This window comes from Aotus nancymaae, unplaced genomic scaffold (assembly GCF_030222135.1).
Source record: "Aotus nancymaae isolate 86718 unplaced genomic scaffold, 86718_ANA_hifiasm-v0.15.2.pri h1tg000019l, whole genome shotgun sequence".
NCBI lineage: Eukaryota > Metazoa > Chordata > Mammalia > Primates > Aotidae > Aotus > Aotus nancymaae.
The window spans coordinates 8,299,848-8,326,612 of NW_026988431.1; the positions used below are offsets into that span (position 1 = coordinate 8,299,848).

At 40.7% G+C, this 26,765-nt stretch overlaps 1 protein-coding gene across 8 annotated transcripts in view; it reads right to left on the bottom strand.

Annotated features, from left to right (window-relative positions):
* Window positions 1-26,765, bottom strand: part of RARB (retinoic acid receptor beta) — a 777,639-nt gene that overhangs the window by 155,011 nt on the left and 595,863 nt on the right. Inside the window, exon 1 of one of the 8 annotated variants that reach the window (XM_064378609.1) lies at window positions 18,066-18,085. The exons of 4 other annotated variants lie outside the window; for them this stretch is intronic. Coding sequence is in view for 1 of the 4 variants with exons in the window: in XM_012435518.3 (XP_012290941.1) it covers window positions 17,227-17,383 (157 nt within the window). In the remaining 3 variants the exon portion in view is untranslated. Of the gene's footprint in view, window positions 1-17,226; window positions 17,954-18,065; window positions 18,086-26,765 lie in introns of those variants that run through there. 3 more of the 8 variants (XM_012435518.3, XM_012435520.3, XM_012435519.3) reach the window with 3 other exon arrangements.

Sequence of the window (26,765 nt, forward strand, 5' to 3'; positions counted from 1 at the left end):
AGAAAGCTTTATTTACAAAAACAGGCGACAGGCCAGATTTGGTGGAGTTTTCACCCTGCTTTAAGATAAAGGAAATCAAAACTATTCCTCCTAAAAGTGACTGCACATGTTACTATAAAATTCATGCGTTTCCTCACTTCCAGGGTAAAGACAGGATGGCAGCCACATGTCACAGAGACATGGGCATTATTTTCAAGATACTAACACCACAGTGTGTTGTAAGCACTACGCATTTGCTTCAAAACCAACCTCATGTATACATTTTTATTAGTTAGGGAGGTCAGTATGTCCGCCATAAATACATTTTAAAATTCCTTCCTACATATTCTGTCTATTGGGATTATTTATCATGCTTTGTTCCCTGGCCTAGAGCCAGAGAGAATATGGGAGTTTTAATACCTTTAATCCATTACATGGATTTTTTAGAGCTCCATAAGACAAAATAAAATGAACTCTCATGGTCATATATGCAATAAACCTCAGATGTCACTTAATATTTCATGTCCCATTTTATATTTCAGTTGTAACTGTTACCAGCTTTCAAAGTCCAAAATGACACAATTTCAACCACCCTTTTGCTCTGATTTTTTTTTGTCATTGTTTAGAGAACTCCTGACAATTTATAAACAATAAATCTCACTGTGGACTTTGAGGGGCAATTATTATTGCTCTCTGATATTCCTTTCTTTTGAGACACAGTCGTACTCTGTTGCCCAGGCTGGAGTGCAGTAGCGTGATCTTGGCTCACTGCAAACTCTGCCTCGTGGGCTCAAGCAATTCTCCTGCCTCAGCCTCCTGAGTAGCTGGGATTACAGGCGCTTGCCACCATCCCCAGTTAATTTTTTTTATTTTTAGTAGAGACAGGGTTACACCATGTTGGCCAGGCTGGTCTCGAACTTCTGACCTCAAGAGATCCACCTGCCTCGGTCTCCCAAAGTGCTGGAGTTACAGCAGTGAGCCACCACATCCAGCCTGCTCTCTGATATTGTGAAGGAGTACTGAAACAACTCTCTATTGCCATATGTCACCCAGTTTATGGCAACATGGTGGACTGGTCATGCTTATTTTAATTAGGCCATGTCAACCTTGTTTTGAGAAAGAGGTGTTCATTCATTTCTCCAGCTAGTTGATATGGTAGCATTGGTCGCTAAAGATGGTCTGCTAAATACACCTCACCTCCTGTAATTCAATGGGTTTTTTCTCAAGTTGCTTGTAAAACTCACTCAACACATCTACTCGAGTGAACACCACCTGCCTATCACCTGCACATCCTCTTTTATTTTGAGAAGCAGATGTTTGCTTATAGGGTTGTTGTATTTTTATTTGTTCCTCCAGGAGATAAATTGTATCTTCCTCCCCATACTGGACATTAATAGCAAAAGGCCTGCAGGTAATAGGCCATAATACTCACTTGATACCCACTAAAGGACAGTTTACATCACTTGTTCTCTGTTACCTTTCGTGAAACATCTGTTTCATGTGAGCCACTTAAGAGTGCATACATCTGTAAATAATAAGCCTGTATGTGTACATAATTTAATGAATTAGGACATAAAAAGGAACTGAACAGTAGGGGTACGGCAATTGGAGGAAATGCCCATTTGGTTAAAAATGTAGCATTTCCAGCTTTCACTTGGAAACTCTTTTATTATCCTGTGGGTTCTGAGGCTTCTAATCTTCCCCATCCCTCTTCTCTGCAAAGAAAATAGAAATTTGTATAGTTGGCAAAGAAAAGGAACCCTACATTATACAAAGCTGAGTTGGGAACTTCGGACTTGCTTTTTCCAACTCAGGAGAGTCAAGATAGGTATTTGAAAGTCTCCGTGCCCAGGAATCTGCATCTGTAAAGTGGGGATAACAGTGCCTTTGATAACAGTGCCTTTCTCTTCGGGCGGCTGTGAGGATTAGATGATGTGGTTCCTTTTAAGCACCTTGATGCCTAAGCACTTAATAAACATTAATTATGATGAGAGTGATTGTTTCACTTTACTAAAAACCAATCACAACTTTAAATCATGGGGGCGGGGAAGCAAACCTTGGTTCAAAAGTTTCTCTTGAGAGTTGTTTTAGTTATTTATGTATTTACTTATTATTATTTTTTGAGATGGAGTCTTGCTCTGTCGCCCAGGCTGGAGTGCAATGGTGTGATCTTGGCTCACTGCAACCTCCACCTCCTGGGTTGAAGTGATTCATCTACCTCAGCCTCCTGAGCAGCTGGGATTACAGGCACCCACCGCTATGCCCAGCTAATTTTTGTATTTTAGTAGAGATGAGGTTTTACCATGTTGGCCAGGCCGGTCTCAAACTCCTGAGCTCAGGTGATCCGCCCGCCTCAGCCTCCCAAAGTGCTGGAATTACAGGCATGAGCCACCGTGCCTGGTCCTTTAGCTTTATTTTTATTTATTTTCATCACACCATTTCTAGGGATAGACAAAAAAAAAAAGGGATGGGGAGACAAGAAGGAGCAGTAATGTCCTGGTTCACAGGAAGTACCATCAGAAAATCTATTTCTGTGACACCAAAGTGCGTGCCAGAAGCCCAGGGAAGTATTCCACTCTCGTGTTTTCAGGTCAGTTTGCCAGCAAACGCACTTATAAGGGCTTCCTTATCTTGCCATCACAGCCAAACCGAACCTTCCAAGTTTTTGACAAAAAGCCCCCATCGAGTTTACTTTAGGTGTTTTGAATAACCAAAAAATATTAGCTCACTTGAGATGTTCTTAATTTCACTTTCACTGAACGACACTCAGCTTATTTCTGAGCACCTACTGTGTGCCGTGCTGTGGTTATGAAGCAGAGCACACTCAAGAGCGGGAGAAGGCACCCCAGGGAGAGAGCTTATGGTATTTCCTAGAAGGCAAACTGAGACTTCCATAGAATATGGCCGGTTCCTCTTTGCCTCCCTGAAGTTTGACAAAAAGTTCAAGCTGAGCTGAAAGCTTGAAAATGTTGGAAGATACTCTGCTCATCTCAAAACCAAGCAGGTGTGGAGCACAGGAACAGACATTGTATGTTACCATAATTTGATTGCTACCAGGAATGTAATTCCCGCCCACTGAGATTCTGTAAAAATCTTGGTTTAGCTGTGCAAACTAAATGTTAGCAAAACAAGTGCTAAATATTTGCCAGGCCGCAGGAAAAATAGTTCCACCCAGAAGGAAAAAGAGTTAAACAATGACTGAAATCACCACCCTACAGCATTCTGTTTACATTCTCCTGCAGTCTATTTACCCGCTACATAAAGGGATAATTAGAGCTTGTTAATAGCAATAGGAGAAAAGAGTAAAGGCTGAAGGGAAAAAGGAAATAAACAAAGTGAATGAACAAATATTGAAAGAATAATAATAGCTGAAGTATATAGAAGTGCACTGTCCAATACAGTAGCCACTAGCCATGTGTGGCAATTGGAAGTTAAATTAATTAAAATGAAATAAAATTGGTGGGGCATGATGGCTCACATCTGTAATCCCAGCACTTTGGAAGGCCTAAGCGAGTGGATCACGAGGTCAGGAGTTCAAAACCAGCCTGACCACCATGGTGAAACCTCGTCTCTCCTAAAAATACAAAAATTAGCCAGGCATGGTGCACACCTCTAATCCCAGCAACTCGGGAGGCCGAGGCAGGAGAATCGCTTGGACCCAGGAGGTGGAGGTTCCAGTGAGCCAAGATCACGCCACTGCGCCCCAGCCTGGGAGACAGAGCGAGACTCTGCCTCAAATATAGTAAAATAAAAGTCAATAAAATTACAAGTCACTTCCTCAGGTGTCTTAACTGCATTTCAAATGCCAACAGCCATAAATGGCTAGTGACTACGATATTAGACAATGTAGAATTATAGATCCTTTCCATCATTGGAAACTTCATTGTAGGAAGTTTTATTGGAGAGCACCGATATCAAGTATATTAAAGGGTTGCTTATTTGAACACATATGTAGATTCAACCACAGTTTACTGAGGATCATAGATCAAGTACCATATTAGCACTGGGAAAACAGAGGTAAAAAGCACAATACCTGACCTCAAAGACTTCTCAGTTTAGTGAGGAGACCCAGTCAACAAAGCAAAACAAACACATGCAAAAGGGGAAAAGGGTGGGAACACAGAAAAGAAAACTGGTCATCTTAATGGTAGCTATGGTAGTAGGTGTCCAGGCGATTGCAGTAAAGCTGTTGTAACTTTTCTGCATTTAAGAAAAACATATGAACATACTGGGGAATTGGGTTTGTAGTTGGGGCTTTCTGATGCCAGCGCCACCCCTAGCTCACCTACCTCTGGGCAAAGGAGAAGCAAAGCACACTACCTGCAAATTCACCCGTGGAAAAGCACCCGGGAAGAAACTGGAAACAAAAGCCATTCGCAGGAGTGCGCCCTCTACTGGAGCGGTGGAGAAACCCCATTGTTACAGGCCTGAGACTGTGGCACTCCATGAAATTAGGCCTTATCAGAAGTCCACTGAACTGATTCACAAACTTCCCTTCTAGTATCTGGTGCGAGAAACTGCTCAGGACTTTAAAACAGATCTGTGCTTCCAGACCACAACCACTGGTGCTGTGCAGGAGCCAAGCGAGGCCTATCTGGTTGGCCTTTTTGAAGGCACCAACCTATGTGTTATCCATACCAAATGTGTAATAATTATGCCAGAAGGCAGCACACTGCATACATAGAGAACGTGCTTAGGAGTCCACTGTGATGGGAAACATTTCATTCTCAAAAAAAAAATTCTCTTTTTCCTGTTATCAGTAGTTCTGAATCTTAGGTATTTTTTTTCAATGGGGTCAAAAGGTATTTAAGTATACAACTGCAAGTAGAAAAATAGGGGACCAAAATTAGGTATTGGCAGTTTTCCCATTTTCATTTGAGTGTGAATTTTTAATATAAATGTGGGGATGTAAAGCATTAATGCAAATCAAAATGTTTCAGTGAATCAAATTCAATAGTTCAATTTTATAATAATTACAAATAAATCTGTTAAATGTTTCTGGACAATGCTAACATTGGTTTTTTGTTTTTATTTTTGTTTTTGTTTTTCTGAGACAGAGTCTCGCTCTGTTGACCAGGCTGGAGTGCAGTGGTGTGATCTTGGCTCACTGCAACCTCCACCTCCCGGGTTCAAGAGATCTCCTGCCTCAGCCTCCCAAGCAGCTGGGACTACAGGTGTGCGCCACCACACCCAGCTAGTTTTTGTATTTTTAGTAGAGATGGGGTTTCACCATATTGGCCAGGCTGGTCTCAAACTCCTGACCTCACGATCTACCTGCTTTGGCCTCCTAAAGTGCTGGGATTACAGGCATGGATTTTTTTTTTTTTTTTTTTTTAGATATAGGATCTCACTCTGTTTCCCAGGCTGGAGTGCAGTGTTGCAATCCCAGCTCACTGCAGCCTCAACATTCCCAGGCTCAGTTTATCCTCACACCACAGCCTCCTTAGCAGCTAGGACTACAGGTACATGCCACCATGGCCAGATAATTTTTTTTTTTACACTGACAGGGTTTCGCCATACTGCCTAGGCTGGTCTCAAGTGCCTAGGCTCAAGCAATCTGCCTGCCTTGGCCTCCTTACGTGCTAGGATTTCAGGTGTGACCCCCCCGCGCCAGGCCTAAAACAAGTTTCTTATTGACAACTATGTATATATGTGAAAACAATCTATTTCCTGAGCATTATGTGTCAAATACACTCCCTTATTTACGGCTTTAAGACTGATGTTAAGCTTTAAAGGTAGGTATTATGGATTCATTTTAAAGATAAAAAATACTGAGGCAACCTGGAGCTTAAGCCTCTACAGCAGATGCAGTGCATGAAGAATATCTGTCCAACTTCACTGTATCCCACTGCAGGGTACCATGCTGTATTTCACTGTGTTACATGTTAGTGTCTTACAGATTTAGATTTGCTTCCACTTAGAACCCACTACACAACTTCCAGCAAGTCACTTCAATTTGTCCACCTGTCTCTTTTTCCTCAAAATATCTAATTCAGAAACTATTACATTTCAAACAAAAGAAACAGGGAGAACATGGTGTATAAAAATTCAAAATACAGAACAGTACATTTCATTTAAAACATATTTGAATGGGCACAGTGGCTCACACCTGTAATTCCAGGACTTCAAGACACCAAGGCAGGCAGATTGCTTGAGCTCAGGAGTTCAGCCTGAGCCAACATGGTAAGATCAGCCTGGCCAACATGGTAAAACCCTGTCTCTCCAAAAAACTAGCTGGGTATGGTGACACATACCTGTGGTCTCAGCTACATGGGAGGCTGAGGTAGGAGGATCACTTAAGCCCAGCAGGCTGAGGCTGCAGTGAGCTGAGATCACACCACTGCACTCCAGCCTGGGCAACAGAGCAAGACCCTGTCTCAAAAAAATAAAAAATAAGACATATTTGAAGTCACTGGAACATTATCTGAGAGGCCAATGAAATCCACTATGATTCATGTAAATTTCACTAAATGGCAATGGTTAACTTAGGTGTGAGATCCTCTCTACACAATAGATACTTAAAATATATAGCAAATAAAAAAAAACATTAATTCGACTTTACTATCAGAAAGTTTTCTTTCTTCCTCTTTGTCTTTTATTTTTTTTCTTTTGGTAATGGAAGACAAAATAGTTCCACTTAATGAAGAGACACCCTCTAGCACAAACACAGCACCCCTCTTTAGATGAGGGTTACCAGTAAACTAGAGTAACATGAAAAGCCCCGTTTCCCAGCTCTCAGCTTCTTGTGACTCTTCAGTAAATACCAGAGTAATCCTGCTCCTAACCCACTGAGCTACAGCAGCGACTAGGCCAGCGTAGACTTCAACAGCAAACAGGATGTAAAAACAAAAGGGCGAAAGAGTAAAATAGCCTCATAGTTTGGGCAGAGTTTCCTCCACAATTTAAAAGACTGGTTTCCAGTAGAGAAAATAATGTAATCAGAGGAAGCTATGCGAGTTACAGTTTTTTACCTCTTTTTTTTTTTTTAAGACGGAGTTTCGCTCTTGTTACCCAGGCTGGAGTGCAATGGCGCGATCTCGGCTCACCGCAACCTCCGCCTCCTGGGTTCAGGCAATTCTCCTGCCTCAGCCTCCTGAGTAGCTGGGATTACAGGCACGCACCACCATGCCCAGCTAATTTTTTGTATTAGTAGAGACGGGGTTTCACCATGTTGACCAGGATGGTCTCGATCTCTTGACCTCGTGATCCACCTGCCTCGGCCTCCCAAAGTGCTGGGATTACAGGCGTGAGCCACTGTGCCCGGCTTCTACCTCTCTTTTTTCTACCTTTCCCCTAAACCAAAACAGTTGATGGTGTTTTTTTCTTGGGATGTTAGGGCGTACATTTCTCAGGAATTCTTCACTCAGCTGACAGGATGACAGACTCCTGAAGCTGATGACCCCCAAGTGAGTAACGACACATGGAGGCTAGAGAAAAGCCCTTCATGCGACTTGAAACCACACTCTGCAGCTTACATTCCGTGTGACTTCGGTCGTGTCACTCACCTTCCCTGAGCCTCCCTCTCCTCATCTATAGAGTGGAGATGATATCTCAACTTAGGTTATGAGGATTAACTGAAAATGATGTATGTTATTAGAGTGGTGTTTCATTAAATATTGAACCAACCAAAAATCTAAAAGTCCCACAACTCTTCTTCCATGTAATCATTTTTAGAAGACAGTATTTTCTTTCTTGTTATAGTGCGTGTAAGCTATGATTGTTGTGGTGCACTGAAGATGGCTGGAGATTCTTCGCCTCTCTCCCGCAAACTGAAAGGTCGTTACGGAGTCTGGGCTGGCCCTGTGTCTGCCTCACCAGTAGGATATAGTGAAATGAGTGTACACCACTCTCTGGGTCTAGCCTTTAAGAGGACTGGGAGCCTCTGTCGTCTCCTTCCTGGAAGGCTCACTCTCAAAATGCTCCCTCTCAGAATACTGCTGCCAGGCTGTGACATGCACAAGTCACGTGCTGATCCCGTAGAGCTCTCATCGACAACCAACATCCCCCACCAGCCATGAGAGCGAGCCTTTATGGATTTCCAGCCCAAATCAGCTCTGGATGATGCGGCCCTAGCTGACACCACGCAGAGCAGAGGGTCTGCCCAGCAGCCCATCCACAGAATAACGTGATAATAAATTGTTAGACCAGGAAGTTTTGGGATGGTTTGTTACACAGCAATAAGTCACAGAAATGATCATAGAGAAATAAGTGATTTTTAAAAATCCAATCGACTCAAACCCATCCCAAAATAACATGATCACTTAACAAGCTCCAGAAACACCCATATGAAACTCTTCAGGAGGCAGTTTGGAAGGTGCGTACCTATTCCAGTGCTTAAGAAGGTTTAGAACTCCCCTTTGTGCACTGCTTTTAGAGACGATCTATGAGGCCTACACACAGAAAAACTTCACGCCTGCTCCACTGGGACAAAAATGTATAATCCACTTGATCACCCACTGCATAAACCAGCTGCGTTTCTTGGCAGATTTTAGTTCTTTCCATTATCAATCTCAGGTGCAAAGACCTGAGGGGATTTCTGAGTTTGTTATTAGGGCATCATGTGACAATGACTTCTGTACACAAGTTCTTCCCATCGTATCATGAGTTGAGAGGGAGAAGGGACAGTGTCTGATTCATCTCAGTGTCCCCCATGGATATCAAGGAGACTGGCACGTGACAGACACCCGAGAGCCATTTGTTGAATGGCACACTGCAAGATCTAATCCATCAATGAGTAATAAAAGCATACTGTGCCCCAACAGCATCTCTGGGCTAAGTGTATTGTGACAACTTTGAAGGTGACAACGCTCACTTGTAAAAGTCAATCATCTGCATGAAATCTGGGGAGTTGATAAATGGTTACCCCTGAATCACGCCACAGTGCTACCTGACAAACAGAAAGGACTGCCATTTAGGTTATAAGCTATAGACAGAGGGATCATTTCACCAAGGAAAAGAGATACCTAATTTAGATAGGGCCAAAAAAAAAAAAAATACCATTTGCTGTTAGCAAAGGCATGTAAGTCACAGGTGCCATGCCAAAATCAGGGCAGAAGGCCTACCTGGTAACTTCTATATGTTTTCAAGACAAGAATAGAATCTTAATTTACATGATCTCTAATCCTTCTACAAATCCTGCAGTGTAGACACTATTACTCCCATTTCATAGCTGTAGAAACCGATCCTGGGTCAAGGCAGGCTACCTGCATGATCTTGGACCATCAGGCCATGATGGGGAGGCAGAGGTGGAGAGATTTGTGGAAGGGTAATTCTGAGAGGATTAGGGAGAATCGGCAGTAAAACTCTTGGAAAGGGACAACTTTTCACAGCCTCTGCTCAGTGCAAGAAAATTATCATACCCTCTTCTCTAGAAAGCCTCCGAGGCACAGATAATAGAATAAGCTCTGGGAAGAGTATCTGCAACTTCTACTCCAACTATAAGTCCAACATGGGTTTCTGGAAACCCTCGCCCGAGAAGTAGAGAGATGCCTTGTTCATCTGCATCCCCCAACTTTCCCTGCAAATCCAAACCTGCTCATCCTACCTCTGGTTCTTATTGTTTCCTCTGATAAGCAGTGCCCTAGTGAACAATTAAAGCTTTCAATAAATAATCTCTAAGCACATTCATTTGATTGACTGTTATTTGATACAGCAGTTAGTTTCAATGGGGCAGTTAATATTGATCACATAAAGTACTCCAGACAAACATGAAACAGTTCCAGAACTCCATGGATTATTACCCTTTATCTGCCAGTCATCTGGGTTACTTGTAATGGTCACGGAATTTAAAATCAATAATAACAATTAGTGTTCTGTACACCAAAACGGATGAATCATGTGAAATGGGTTTTCATATAAAATCAAAGGTAAAGCAAGCCGATAGCATGGAAGAAAGCTCTCTGAATTTCCAACGCACATTTGGCAAGGCACTTTCATGCAAATCTTCAAAACAGGCAGCAAGAGCGAAAGAAAGGTGTTCAGGAGAAGATGTGGCCATAAAAAGGCGTATGAAACCCCTGACGATCTTAATCCAAAAAGATGAAGCATAAAAGATAAAAGTGATCAAAATGAGTTCTAACAAACGTAGTAAAATTAATGGAACTGGTAATTTACTTCCTTGGAGATGTGTGTCTAGCTACCTTTTTCAGCTTTCAATTTGTAGGCATTAATCGTGATTTTTTTGTAATAAAATGGCAACAATGGTATTTTAGCTCCACAGCACCACTACTGTAATATAATGTATATATAATTAAAATGCAAAGCAACAGAGAAATGTTTCATCATTAAACTGTAACCAGCGTACTATGTGAAATCATCCATTCCAAAGACTTGTTTTTCATCAATTATTTGTTATTTATCTGATGTAAATATAAAAAGCACTAATTAAAATGTATGCCTTTTTATACAGCTTCTTGTCATTAAAGCCAATGAAAGCATTCTGAGGACCATAATGAAATAATTATGTTTGCCTTTAAGAATTCTCTTCAATAACACATGGCAGTACTGAGCTAAATTAAAACATCAGAACTGAATTTCGATGCCTCCATTTCCATTTTAGTTAATTAAACCCCCAAGCTTTCCAATAGACCAGACCCTAAAAAATCTTTTGAAGCTGAAATGGCCCTCAGATCGTCAGCCTTTTTATAATTATGGACTTTGATGACATGACAAAGGTAGTGTAGCCGTTGAAAGCTTTAATATTTTTGAGAAAACAAATTTATTACATGAGGTCTCCATTTGCTCTGGAAATTGGAAAAAAATTGGGATGTGATCCAAATCTTCTCTTCCTAGTTAATTGATGCACTCGTTTGTTCTTTTACCTGCACAGTGTTTTGAATTTACCTATTTTTTGACTTGACAAAATTAATCTGCGATGAACAGTAACTTATCAACAACAAAACAAACATTCTACTAAACATGGGTCAAATTAGGACAGAGATTCTTTGCTCAATATTAAAACTTAAAAAACAAGGAACTATCTTTAAGACAGCAGTAGACTAAAGAGAATCTGTAAATTTTAAGAAATAAAATCCTTCTGTTTTAATTTCTCCTTCTCCAAACCTCAAATCAGATACTTTGGAAGGCGAAAAATAACAAAATAAAAATAAAACTGAGTTTAAGAGAAAGGGAAAAAGGAAAAGGGGGAGGAAAACTGCTGAGTGGTTTCAGGGCTGGTGGCAAATGAAATGGCTTCAGCTATGTTGTCATCTGATGCAGATGGGGGTGGGAACTTCGTACTTAGAAAAGTAAATAGGAGACCAGGCACGGTGGTTCATGCAGTAATCCCGGCACTTTGGGAGGCCCAGGTGGGTGGGTCATGAGGTCAGGAGATCCAGACCCTCCTGACCAACATGGTGAAACCTCGTCTCTACTAAAAATACAAAAATTAGCCCGGTGTGGTGGCATGGGCCTGTAGTCCCAGCTACTAGGGAGGCTGAGGCAGGAGAATTGCTTGAACCTGGCAGGCAGAGGTTGCACTGAGCGGAGATCCCGCCACTGCACTCCAGCCTGGTGACAGAGTGAGACACTATCTCAAAATAAATAAATAAATAAATAAATAAATAAAAGTAAATAGGAGTGCCAGGGATTAACTCTGACAATGTGAATTCCCTCACGTTTTGTTCTATATGGAGAGTTGGCAATGTTTGTGAGTGGATATTTGGTGATCGCTGGATAGACTGTCTAATGAGACATCAGCGGGAAATTGTTGACAGCTGGGAAACAAATACCTATTCTACGACAATGTCAAATTGCAATTATAGTCTCAGAAGCCACTTTTATTAAACCGCTTTCTTCCCCGCAGTTTTTCTTTGTTCCCTTTAAGGAAATCTGCTTTTAGAAAACGGGGACATCAACGCCCACTAGCAACCCTGTAAAAATCAGCTTTCTTCTTTCTCCCTCCGCTGAGCTGGTTCAGTTCTTCGGCTGCTGGGGGAGGCCCAGAGACTCCTGAAACCCCTGAGCCCTGACTACAGGAAATGCTTGGCCAGGTGGGGTCGCCTTGCTGACGTCAGTTCCTGTTATCCTCCCCTTATCGCGCGAGGGGCAGAGTCTTATCTCACTAAATGGCCCCCTTGTAGCTACCCCACCCTGCAAGGCCGGAGAAAAAGCAAGTCAGCAGTTCCATTGCCTGTTTGAATTCCCATCTAAGAAGCTCTGAAAGCTCAAGACGAAATGCCAGCAGACTTAGGCTCTCCTGCTTCCTAGGTAGAGAGAACTTTTGCAACTTTAATATTCATTCACTTAAAGGAGTTTGGGGAGTGGGATGGGACAGAAATCATGCGTTTTAATGATGGGGTAAGGAAGCTGAGAATGAAAAGAGGAGAATTCAGGGCAACATATTGACTGATGAGGTTGTGTTATTAGATCTTACAGATGGGGCAGGTTATCTCATCTCCTATTTAACAAGAGGTACTTAGGCCAAGCCACTTACAAGCAGGATACTGATCAATCTGAAACCTGAGTTAACTCTATTCTTGTCCCTCCATCACCCCAGCTCCAACTTTTTAAGAAGATGCTGGCAAGGGCTGATACAGATTTGTTCATAACAATTTAATTCTACTCCCCGCTCCCCACCCCATCCACGCACACACAGGTGCTAGAGTGAGAACCTTAGTCCAGTCCATTTTGCAGGGAATGCCCTCTATTCACAGATCTACAGTTTGCTACAAAAGGAATTCATGTTCATAAGAATGATCCAGAAACAAAAGGCGATCTTCAGACACAATGAAAAAATTAAGCTGTGAGAGCTCTAGTTATATTGGCTATAAGAATCCAAACAAAGACTTTCTGTGTCACTCCTGGGTTCAAGGAGCAGCCTAGGAGATGTAATATTAAATATCTGGCATATTTCAATGATTTATGTGGGAACTGTGGCAGTATATTTGAAAGTGGGTTATTCTAGAAAATCAGAGATATATGATTGCCATAACTACCCCGTAACTTGAAAGGCAAGATTCCATCTACATTAATATCTTTGGAAAGGTTTTCAGCCAAGATTTTTCTGATTAACCTTCATCAAAAGCTCCCATTTCCGAAATAATCTATTTAATTAATAGTTAACTGAATTTATATTAGAACATTTAAAGTATAAAAATGTCATTTAAGGATAAATTTACGGCACTTACACATAACTCACACTCTATAGAAGATTCTAAGATGTTCTAAAATGAACACTGCATTTATTGTTAAAAATCTTGTGCAACTTGAAAAGAGTTTTACATTTTGCATCTTGGTTTTTACATCTTCATCTTCCTCCCAAAGAGGAACTTTCTAAATTTAAAAATTCTCAGCTTTTTCTAAATTATTGATTTAAAAATTATAAATTCATTGAGAGCAGAATTTATAATCTTTGTTATTTATCATGTATTTCCCTTCTTAGAGTTCAATATTTGTGGAATGTGTAAAGGAGAAAACAGATTTTCTTTCTTTTTCACCCACCTCAGGGCTTACCATATGTTGAAGGTAAATGATAAACATCTGATATCCAGAAGAACTTTCTTTTATTCTTATGCTTTACAGAAAAGTACATGACAATACTGTTGGGTTGTATACATCAGCATAACGCTTCAAGAAATGAGAAGGAAACTTCTGATTCAGGTCAACTAGCCTATCAGAAATAGCCATTCTGGTCATTTATCTACTAAGGAAAAAAGACCTGATTCAACACAAGGGCTTTACATTATTGGTTGGCAAATCAAATTCTAACTAGAGCTTCCAAATCAATTCCGTAACTTAAGTTTAGGCAAACAGATGTCTACCTCTCCTACTGTTTTGTTTTTTGAATCCATCTTTTTCTGGCAATAAAATTTAAACTCATGCTTTTTCTTTCCTAAGTTGCACATCAGTACTGACTCATTTGTCAAATGTACCAATTTATCTGCATATTCATAATGCGATTTCTTTTTTTCTACAAGGAAGGAAAACTGTGAATCTTTCACTTGTTTTCAATCAACCCAGTCCTGCACTCTTTGCGATTTAAGGAAAAGTCCCTCTTTTTCTCTTCTTTCTGATGGTATTAGTTACCACTGTCATGTGTCTGAGAAGCAGAAAATTATGTCCTACTTTAGAAAAACAATTGGGCCTTTTCACTGAAATATTTATTCAAAACCCCATTCAATTCATACGGTTGCTGTCAGTCTTTATTTAGTCTTTCTTTCAGAGGGTATCTTTGATTTTGCCACTTTGACCCCAATTTATATCTCACTAGGAGAGGATTTAGATAGTGTTTAATACTTAAAATTTGGGTCCCAGGGCTTTGAAAAGAGGCCTTTTCTCATTCCCTAATCAAACATCACTACTGTTTGTTTTTAAAATAATTTCTTCTCATTAATGGGCAAAATCCTATTTCAAAAAGAAATATTTTTTTTCTTTTCCCTTTTGATGTGTTGAACGGGGAGAAAAGACAGGGTAAAGGGCCAAGAAGTTGTCACACTCATGATTTCACCAAAGCAACTATATTTAGATCACAAAATATTAAGATTTATCCTATGCCCACTGAGCAATTAATGTTGAAAACATCTGGAGCAGCCTAAAACCAAGATAATACAGGAGGCATCTGAACAGAAATTTAGTGACTCCTATACCTTCTAGGGGCAGTCGTCAATTGTAATAGTTACACCACATTCCCTTAGTAGTCCCCTAATCCTGACTTTGAATGCTTATAACAAGCAATTCACAGGCACTACTACAAACGGCAGCTGGCTGGCATATCATTTTTCTGCCTTTAAAATTAAAAAGAAAATAAAGGAAATATTTTAACACCTTTCAAAGTAAGCTTCTGGTGGTGTGCTCCACGTTCAAAGGTCTTACTTTATTTACTATGCATACACACACACCATTAAAAAAAAAAATCTCAAAGCAGAAAATAGTTTGGGTTGGAATTTAATACTTTTTCTCTTTGCCCACTGTTTCCTCTGTGTTAAAAGCACAAACAGATCTGCTTCTCGTCAAAATAGCCATTAAGTAAAATGGAAAAGGTTGTGGTTTTTATGTTCTTACTTAGACAAACGTAACCCTAGTATGCTTTTATTTCAAAAACCCTAACTACCTATACCACCCTGAACCAACACTGCATGGCAAAGACATTTGTTAGAATCTTTTTTTAACAAAAAATTTTAGTTTTATTTATGCTAAAAAAAAAAAAAAAAAAAAAAAAAAAAACCTTAATCGCTGGAACTGACCATCATAAAGTGGTTTATGGAGGGTAAATCAACTCTGCAAGGGCACAAGCAATATTTACATTTTATTCATTTAACCTAAAGTTGGGGGTGTGGGATTCAAACTCTTGTGAAATTAGCCACAATAAGAACTAATTGCCCTGCTTACAAAAATAAGACACTGGAATTTCTGAAATCCCTTTGTCAAATGCCTTTATTTACTTTGTCTAATGCAAGTTTCTTTGATTAGCTAAACTTGCTGTTATCAACACTTCTTGCTTATCGGCTAGTTTTAGGCGAATGACACATTCACCGCTAGCTCTCCCTAGATAAAGCAAATCCCTTGTTTAACTTATCCAAGAACAAACAAAGCTTTTCCCCCTACTCTTACAACTTAATAGAACAGGCATGTTTGGAGGGTTAATTACAAAAGGAAGACTGTCTACATGTAAAAACTCTATTAGGTCTAATAACTTTTGGCAAGGATCCTGAGCATTTTTTTTTCCCTTCTGTTAAAAAATGTGTTTCATTACAACTTTCTCTAACAAAAAAAAAGTTTTATTAGAGAGCCCCAGTTCCCTGGGATTCCAACAGAAATTGTTCATACTGTTTTAATTGCTACAAAAAGGACAGGTCTGAAAGGTCTCTTCTTGGATTAGAAAATTATTTTGTAACACTCAAGTTTCTTTGAGTTCTCCAGAAAGATTACAGGCACCAAAAAAGAAAAGGCATTTGGGGAGCAGCTGAAGATTAAGTCGCCTTCTGAAAACGGTATTCTTTTTGCCTTGCTTACGGCTGTACAAAATGTTAAGTCAGACAGTCAGGCCGCTGGCATCAAATGGTTATTGATTTTCAGCTACAAACCTGTTGATTTCCTGGCCCAAGAAGCAAGTCTTTATCCTTAAGAAAAAGTTTCAGAGAGGGCAATTTAAGTCTGTCATTGTCCCTCTCTCCTTTTTCTTCTCTCTTTAGATAAGCCACCATGTTATTAGGAAAACTCAATTTCTTCCAGTTAAACTTTGACCTCTTTGAAAACAAAGATTTAAAATGTCATTTTCAGGCTAATGCTCCAATGAATTGTCAAATAAAGTACTAAAAACATTTTGATAGATAGCTGAGCCATTTATCTAAATCACTGTCAGGGCGGCGAAGCATCCTGCAGGCTCTCACTACAGCCACCCGAAGGTGGGATTTTCTGGGACTCCTGGCCATTTCTCAAGCTTGCAGCCAGGCTACTGTTGACCAGATGCGTACCTCGGCACTGTGTCAGCATCAGATAACAAAATAGTCAATATTTTTTTAAAAAACTGGGCTACCCAACTTATATTTCCTTTCCTTTAACTGATGTCCATGTTCCAGGCTGAATTGCAAGATATGGAAATAATGAATGGCTCAGCCCAAGGGGTGTTCATTGCCAGGAGTTTTCTAGCAAAACAGCAACTTCTTAGACCAACAAAGTGACTCGGAAAGGTGGCAGCAGGGTCAATGCTAAGAAATATTGCCTTTCCTTAGCAAGGAAAACATTGGAAGCAGCAGCTTGAACTGGTGGTTTATGAACTTCGGGAGCAGCAGCCACCTTAATTAAACTAAATTCCTTTCAAGGAAAATGTCATATTTTAATTACTTTGGACTGTTGGAATACACAAGGGGTGGGGGAGATCTATACAACTAGTAGCTAATCCAAAGAACAGCAAAGTTAAATTCCACCCTGCACCCACATCTTTAGTAAAAACGGCAAAATGTGTCCAAGTGCCCTACTTGAAGAATGTTTTAAAGTCTTGTGGTCACCCCTCTACTCCCCACCCCCTCACTTTTATGCATATTTTAAAAACTGTTTTCAAGAGACTATAAGGTTGGTAAGGAGAGGAGCATGAGGGCGGGAGGGGTTATTTGGGAAGAAAACATCTAACAGGAAATTTTCAGCAGAGGGAATCAATATGCATGCCAGCATATCACACCCCTTCAGCATTAAATCATTAAATCCTTTGTCTTGCTACCAATGCAGTTTATTTCCAATGTCTTCATTGCATGCAAGAGAGACAGTTAATTTTTTTTTTCTTGGTAGAAGAAGGGAAAAAAATAAACCTACATTGAGCAGTGTGCCGATGCTGCCATTCGGTTTGGGTCAATCCACTGAAGCATGCTTTGAGAGCTTTCTCCTGGAGCATGCAGGAAGACGGACTCGCAGTGTAGAAATCCAGGATTTGCCCAGGACTCACTGACAGAACATCCATACAGTCAAACATGATCTCCCCTGCACCGAATGTCTGCAAAAGTGCTTATCCTCTAGGTGTGGAGGCAAATGGCATAGAAAAGTCCACCCAACTCCATCAAACTCTGCCCCCTTTTTGGCACGTAGGCTGTTGGTCTTTTTCCCAGCCCCGAATCATGAATTATGACAGACAAGCCAGCTAAAAGCCTGTAATTGATCCAAATGATCATTTACCATTTTCCAGGCTTGCTCGGCCAATCCAGCCGGGGCGGGGGGTTCCCAGAAAGATCCCAAGTTCTCCTTCCAAGCAAAAGCTTGCAAAAAGCCTTCCGAATGCGATCCGGATCCTACCCCGACGGTGCCCAGACAAACCTTGCCCGGATCTCTCGCGTTCTCGGCATCCCAGTCCTCAAACAGCTCGCATGGGGGAATTCTGGTCCCCCCTTTGGCAAGGAATAGACCCTCCTGCCTCTGAACAGCTCACTTCCTACTACTTCTGTCACACAGAATGAAAGATTGAATTGCCTAATATATGCGAGTGAACTTTCGGTGAACCCTACCCGGGCTGCTAACCTTCAAATGACCCAACTAGTCTGACATCACCAACTCCCAGGATTCTCACAGAGCTTAAAAACTCCCAGCAGCCCTGCAAAAGCAGACAGCCAGAGAGGCAGGCAGCGAGCGCACAAGCCGGCGCTTTCTTTCCCATTTCTCACCTTAAAAACAATACAAGAAGTGCTTTTAAAACGAGCAGGGGCGGAGCCGGGACGCTGCTCCTGGCTCTCGATGAGCGCCAACTTCTCTCCCTTTACGCCTTTTTATCTGCGGCGGCTTAGCTCGGAAAACAGTGTTCCCCCTACCCCCGCCTCGCCCCCAGCCCACCCTTTAAATTCCTCTGTGCGCCTTTCTGTCTGTTAAATTCCTTATAATTTATGTATTTTTCCACTCACTCCAGAGAAAGCACATGCAAGCCCTAAACTGTAGAACAGAGAATGGCAACCCCTTGGGGAAGGCTTGGGTTGGGAAACTTTCCATTCCACAGTCTTTTTCTCTTTTTCCCCCTTGCAAGCCCTGGCTGAAGTAACTGCATTCGTTTGCTCGGCAATCCAGCTTTTGGGATTCATTCACTCTGAAAAATCCTCTCTAGGTTCTATGCAGCATATATAGTCGAGAATTAGTTGCCTCTGTCCCAAACACACAGTCACACAGAAAATGGGATTTTAGATATGGACTTGAGGAAACAGTATAGAGTAGTCAAGAGCATGGATTGGGGAGTCAAACTGAACTAGATTCCAATTCCAGGGCTGCCGCTTACCAGCTGTGTGTTCTGGGACAAGTATTTAACTTCTCTGGGCTTCAGTTTCCTCATCTGTAAAGTGGGCACATAAGACTACCCACCTCAGTGGTTACTGGGAGGACAGAAATAACACTTGTATGGCGCTGGGTAAATATCATGGAACAAATGTTAGCTGTGACTCATCCTCATATTGTTCAACTAGGGAAACAAAAGCCCAGGAGATGAGACCTACCCAAGGTCACACAGCTCAGAGGGATGACTAGAACCCAGATCCCTAGGATCAAAGTCCAATGTGAAAATTACTTAACCTGTTCCCACATCTTTGCACCCCAAATAGCCATGTTGGTTGCCTTGCTCATCATACACCTACATACACCCCACCGCATAATTAAACACATATTTTGTAAACTGCTTTAGGTACGACAGTTTTATATTTCAAAGGACCAGTTTTCTCTCATACAAGCCCCTGCCCAATCCTTTTATTGAAATACAGTCATTTTAAGGGAAAATGATTTTTTAGATCTCTCACACTGACCCAAACTACAGGAAGAAGAGTCTTTCCAGCCAGTCTTAAAACACTGAGAAGGAGAGATGCGATATTTACAAATAAACCCAGCTGGACGGAGAGTCTGAAAAGAGAGAGGCAATCCACCCTGCAGCCATTTTGTACAACTTGCTTAAAGGATGCAACATACATCAAAAAAAGGAAACTCTGGGGAGGAATTAAAACACCCTCTCTTCTCTACTGCCTCTCTAGTATTTACTTATAATTCTCCCACAAAACAGGGCAGACAAGAGGGTAGGCAGGGAGGGAGAGTCTCCTTGCCCAATGCAGGGAAGAGCACTGCTCCAGTCTCCTTTCTGTGGATAGTGTTGGAATGTGCATTGGCATCCGGGCCTTTTAAAAGCCTTTCAGGGGGCACCCCACCCCATGCTGAAACACTGCCCTGTCTAGCGGAGTTGCTAAGTGGCACTTGTGGTGTAACATGAAAACTATGCATCGCACACACTTACCAAGTCAAAGATCTTTTTATGAAGGTGCATTAAAACAATTTTCAGCCCAGCAAGTCCAGTTCTTGCTATTGAAAAGTTCAGGGCAATAAAGGGGTGAGATTTTGCTGAATCTGTGTTTGTTATTTTTTCTCTCTCCTCTTTTATATGGCCATCATTTTGTAACAAAGACTTATTATAAGAAACCCTTTAACTACAAAGAAAACACACATTTTAAGCAAGGGAACACAGAGAAATTTACAAAACATTTAACACACTGTCATTAAGGTAGTTGTAAAGATACACAAAGCACTACGTTATGTGCCAATTTCTACTTGGTCCATGACGCTTATGGCTCCAAATGCTTATTTAAGGTCCTTAGAGTTCCTTGGAAACTGAGCTCATTTATACCGGACAATGGAGGTGGATGCAAAGTTGCTAGACAAGAGGAGAGGAAGCAGCTATATTGAAATACAGCAGGAGAAACTTAAGTTAGAGCTGAGAAGCACGGCATCACTGACAGGTATGTGTGTACAGGGATCTGTCATCCAGAGGGGGCCGCTGCACTTCCTTGCTCAACATCTTTCCAAAGAGTAGAGACCCACTGATCCCAGGGAAGTGAAGACAGGGATGGGTGTCCTCAAAATTCTGTCCATTCTCATTTCTTAAGCTATGGAATCAGCCTCATTGAGGAAGACCACTGCTTCCAAATTTCTTATCTTTATACTTTATCATTGCACAAAAATAACAACATAGTGTGTCTCTGTGTGTGTTGTAAAGGTTGAGTGACTTGATGGTTTCTTTCTTTGTACAAGAAAATGTAAAATGTATAATTACCCTGAAGTTCTCAACTGAGAGATGAACTTGGGCCTTGAAATGAATAATCAGTATTTAAATCCCCGTGAATGGAACAGCATGGGTTTCTTATAATGTGACAGTATTCACTAGTCAATTAATCATCCCTCAACATGTATTAATTATGCTGATAGCAATAATTAGAGCTATTACTTAATCCAAGTATTAATTTATAAAACAGACCCAGGATTTAGCCACATGCTTATTATTTCTTCATCAGTAAATGCTTACACTCTTGAAAACTTGATCCTGCCTCCAAATTCTTCATTTTAAGTGAAGGAAAGATATATCAATAAGCCACCATTCTTTAAATACATATCCATGTACTATAAAGATTAATGAGTAGGGTAGAAAGTGAAAAATGGACCGATTTGTCCATAATGAAATGTAAACTACTGACACCCATTTTAAACATTAGCCAAAGGGTAGGGAGAAACTTTCCCAAATACCTTCTTGTTATGGCATAAAATAACATTCTGATATGTGTCATCTCTGTTTTCTTTGTGTTTGATCAATGATCTAATAAACGTATTTCCAACCAACAAGCAAACAAAAAGTAAAAAACAGAAAGCAAAAGTTTGAGAGCAAAATCCATTTTGTTTCAGAGTAACTGTATATTTGTCAGTGTGACACAGCACATTTGAAACCCATAATCATAAAACAAAAATTTATAGCCAGGGTTCAGGGTCTACATCTGTTTCTCTGGTTTTCGTACAGCAATTACCCACTGGACAATCCAGAAAGAAACACCATGAATCATGCTCTGCAAACATGTTTGAACTGGAGAGTTTTCTGAAGAAAGAGCAGTCATGTCTGTGCACCAGTATTGCAGCCGGCCCTGTTCAAAATTGGCTAATACCTTGTGATGTCTAAATAAGAAGATTTTCAGAAGCACAGACATATCCCCCCGCACCACAGGCACAGGCATGCCAAGCCCAGGCAGACATGGGCAAAGGGCTGGGGGAGGTAGACAGGGATTATTTCAAAGACACGCCTACCTCTTTCATGTTGTTTTGGTTTTTTATTTGTTTGTTTTTTAAAATGTGTCCCTGTTAATCCCTTCTTGCCACAGTTCTGCCAGAAGAATAAATGGCTAGTACTGAGTGACATGTGTGTTCCAGCAGGGAAGCCAAGGCAGAGATGTGTTGCCAGCATGAGGCAAGGATGAGGCTGTTCCCAGGGCTTCCATACTAGCAGGCAGAGCTGCTTTTGTGTTGGAGTGGAGCGGGGGCAGTTCTAACAGCAATAACACATGGAAACTTTGCTTCTGGCCCTTCAGTACGCACCTGCTCGCATAACACCACTGTTGATGTTCATGGCTCTTATACCAAAAGGCACCAAAGCACCTTCCAAATGAACTTGCAAGGTGGCTCTAGGCATGAGTGCAGAGACTTCTTAGAAACCCTAGAAACACCTCTTCTTCACAAATGTCTTTCTCCTTTGAATGTTGGCCACCATGTCCTTCATGGCTCCTTTCTCTTCAGCTGTCTGCTTTTTCAGACTTTCCTCCACAAAGTCTTCCCACTCGGTTACATATAAACATTATTCTCCTGAGACAAGGGCATCCTTTTCTCTTTCCACATCTCTGAATTATTTCCTTTAGCACTTCTGTGCTTTCTGCTGTAGATGACTCACAAATACACCTCTTCAAGCCCAACAGTTTCCGTTGGTTCCAACTTGAAAGTTAAATACAAGCCCTCCTGAATGCCTCAGTATGGAGCAGTGAGCTGCCAGCGATCTCTCAGCTGACTGTCACTGCTGGTGGCATTGCCTCAACATTAGTTTTGGGGAGACCTATCTTTAGCTATCTCCTCTTGTTTATAGTTCCGTTTTTAAATCTAGATTTTTACTGTTTTTCCTTTTTGAAAATTTTATTTTCACATTTTCCATCGCTCCCTATAAATCTAGATTTTTAAAGAAAGTGATACACGCTCATAAAAATTCAAAGCCTAGTCCAAAAGATATAAAGTGAAAAGTAAAAGTCCTCTATATTTATTCATTAAATTTGAATACCTGTAATGTGCCAGGTATGTTAATTGGTGCTGGGCAAATATCTGTGTATCTTTTATGGGGTGGGCGGGGAGGCTGGCTGTTGCTGTTACACCATCACTTCACATATTCCTCTGTAACATTTTAAAATTTAGCAATATTTCTTGAACATCCTTGAAAATAAATAGTACATATAGAACTAGCTCATTTAAAAATATAAATTAGATTCGATTTACATAAATGTATTGTATTTCATGTAACCAGTGGCCAGCTATTAGATATTTAGGTTTTTTCTAATTTTTTAGTGTCATGTTGGTGCGAAGAAGCCCTGTGGGCATATGCACCACTACATCTGCTGGGTAAAATTCTAGTAGCAGTATTACCGGAACAAGGATTATGAGCATCTTAAAATTTGATGGAGACACAAAATTGTACTCCAAAACAGTTATGTGAATATGTGTTCCCCTTTTGTTCTAAAACAGGGGTCAGTAAACATTTTCGGTATCAGGCCATTGGAAGTATTTTAGGCTTTGCAGGCTATACAGTCTCTGTTGCAGCACTCAGCTATGCTGTTGTAGTATAAAGGAGCCATAGACTATATATAAATTAATGGGCATGGATGTAGTTAATAAAACTTAATTTAGGCTGGGCACAGCGGCTCACATCTCTAATCCCAGGACTTTGGCAGGCCAAGGTGGGCAGATCACAAGGTCAGGAGTTCGAGACCAGTCTCGCTAATATGGTGAAACCCTGTCTCTACTGAAAAAACAAAAATTAACCAGGCTTCGTGGTGGGCGCCTATAGTCCCAGCTACTCAGGAGGATGAGGCAGGAGAATTGCTTGAACTCGGGAGTCTTAGGCAGTAGAATCACTTGAACCCGGGAGGCGGAAGTTGCAGTGAGCCAAGATCATGCCACTGCACTCCAGCCTGGGTGACAGACTGAGACCCCATCTCAAAAAAAGAAAAATTTTTTTTTTAAATAAAGCTTAATTTACAAAAACTGATAGTGGACTAGGTTTTGCTCATGGGCTGTAGTTTGTTCACCTCTGTTCTAAACCAACATTTAACAGTTTCAGCTCCCTCTCTTCCCCCTTTCCTTCCTCCCTCCCTTCCTTCCTAAAAAAATAAAAATTAAAAAAAAAAAAAAAACCAATTTGACTGAATTCTACTATCTATCCTTATACAACCTAGCTATATACATTTGGCCTTTGTTAACACTTTAATTTTCCTTCTTTTCTAAAAGCTTAACTCAGTTTTGACTTATGTATCTCATGAAGAATAATATGGCTCTTTTATTACATTATTCATCCAGAATGCATCATACTACTTCAACCAGAATCATCTTTTCTTCTCTCCTGGCTGGTAATTCCTCCCTTTTCTACCTTACTGCTTACTGTCTTTATTTCCCTCTATAAGAAGGAGTGGTGGATGGCATCTCTGCCTTCAAAACATGTGCAGATGCCCCTGTTCTTCCACCATCGAACTCTGCTTTAAAGTCCATTATTTCTATCAGCACCCCCACCTTACTCTCATATATGATGGCAATATTTGAGAGATGGAAAATGTAACGGTGACTCCTGAGAATAAATGCCAATGGCACTACCACGCTGCAGCTTGTGACTTCCCTGTACTATTCCACATGAATCTGTCTCATCTCTATACCTCTTCCAATAAGCTAAGATTAGACATGCCACCGAGTTGACAGAGTGCTTAGAAGAACAGCTAGACTCTTTTCAAGGACAGAAAGAAGCACAAAGGAGTCTAAGAGTGCTTTGCAATTATTCACGTTAATATTATTAATAAAGGATAATGTGTATAACTGAGATGCCTGCCTTTATTCCTAGTTCAGCACTTCATTTTTTGAGATCATATGTATGAACAGAAACTATTTGGTGGCTCTTAAACTCTGCTGTTAAAATTAATTAAAATTAAACAATTAAAAATGAGTTCTCAGTCACATTAACCATATTTCAAGTGCAAAAAGCCTCACGTGATTGGTGGCTATCACGTTAACAGGACAGTGCAGACATTGAATGTTTCCATCATTGCAGAAAGTTCTACCGCAGCTCAGTGCTCTAAAAGGTCAGCTTAATGATTAGAGAGGCAGTGGAACATGGTAGGTGGGGCCACAGAGTTTCGACGCTGCCTGTTTAAACCCCAGCTCTGCTTCTTACTCGCTGTCTGACTAGGCAAGTTACTTAACCTCTACATTCTCTCACCTGCAAAATGTAGATATTAATGGTATCTACATCAAAGAGTTGTAGTAAAGACTAAATGAGGTAATACAAGTAAAAAGCACCTAGAACAGTGCCTGAACTATATAGTAAGCACTTAGAAAATGTCAGTGCAATGTCGGCAAGGAGAAAATGAAGTCAGGCACACATTGCTCAATACTACTCAAATACTACCTCTACCAGATACAGAGACTCTTCTGTCAGAGTAGTCACTTTTAACCAGAATGCACATTTCAGGCTGCAGGTGGAGGGGGTAGGGCCACAAATATATAATTAGGGCAAGTTCTGTAAGAGATTTTGCTGCCTATACCTGGTTAAGTACTACCGCACTGAAGCATTTATATATATATTATAAAGGAAGATGCTTTCTTTTATTTCACAAAGCACACACTGAGTCAGAATGGCCATGAAATAATTGACAAGCTCCAGCCTGCTGCCACTGTGGAAGACAGGAAATAGATCATATGACTCTGGGGCTTTTTTTTGTGTAAGTGGTGTTCAGCCTCAGCACCTTAGGGCTGATTATAGTTAATTAAATGGCAAAGGTATTGCATAAAACGGAGACTTGCATTATTAATCTATCTTGTCTTCTGTTATCTTTCCATCCATCCATCCATCCATCCTCCATTCACTACCCATTCATCTACCTGAATCCACCCATCCATCCATTTACTCATCCATCCACCAATCCATTCACCCTTCTAGTTATCCACACATCCACTTGCCCAAATATTCATCTACCCATCCACCCATCCATTCATTCTCTGATCCATCACCTAACCCCCAAAGGTGATGAAGCAGAGTATGGCTTTCTGCAGGCAATATATAAAGCAGTGAGAGAGACAAAAGTCAGACTTCTCAGATCATACATGTATCTTTCTCTAGAATCCTTGAAAAGAATTTTCTGATGAGATGCGCTGGCAGAAATAAGGTCAAAGGCACTGGCCACTGGAGATTTCAGTTAAACAGGTTTGATAACTCAGGTTGTGGCGGAAGAGCTTCTTAGATCTAATTGTGATCTTTAATAGCGTCCCAGGATTTGAAATGCTAACGAAGCCAAGTTCTATTAGCAACACAAAAGTTTCTGACTCTGAGGAAAAGCTAAAAGCCCAAAGGAATTTCCTTCAGATCCTACAGGGAAAGGGAATGTAAAAAGTACAAACACATCAGAGGGGCAGTTGGAGAGGGAATGGAGTTTAAATTCATCCTAGTGTGAGACAGAAAAAGGCAAATAAAAAACTCAATGTGATTGAGTGGGAATTGTCCGGGTAACATAAAGCCAGATAGAAATCCCTGTGAAATTTCTGTTGGAGAAACAAAGATATGCAATATAAGCACATTACACACACATGCACACACACGCACGCACGCACACGCGTACACACACGCATACACAATGTGAATACAATGTAAGTATTTTTGGTAGAAAAAAATAGTTTTTGTCTCTTCTTTCAAACATCAGTGTATAAACCCACCTTCTCAACATCTACTCAACCAAGAGCTTCAAAAGCTTCTCTTGGAGAGGACATTGTGGTGGCTTCCAAAATTAGGTTTTTGCATTTTGTTATTGCTTACTGGATTAAGTTACAGACTCTTCAAAAAAAAGATAAGCAAAGATAATTCAGAAGGCAACAGTTTCAAAATTTAAGGTAACACATCAGCATGGGAGGGAAAGAATAGACAGAAATATCAAATACTTTTCCTCTCTGTTTAAGCAAAATGCAATGATAAAATGTAAAATCTGCTGCAATGATTCCCAAAGCATGGTGATTCCATGGCTTCACACCTCATACAAATTTCTGGGGTTGGGGGTCTATTCAGCTGCATTTAAATAAAGGTCCTCGGGTTTTTATTCTGCATACTACATGTAAGACTCTCTGAGCTGATAGGACGTTCCACTTGGTGAACACCAAGGCACTGGAGAACCTTTAGGGAACTGGGTGTGACAGATACTCTCTCCTTTGACCAAAACTTTAGTCAGGCTCTGCTTGCGGAGGCCCAAGTTTGGGCTTCCTGTCTAATTTGGTGGAATCCTGTTAGAGCCAGAATC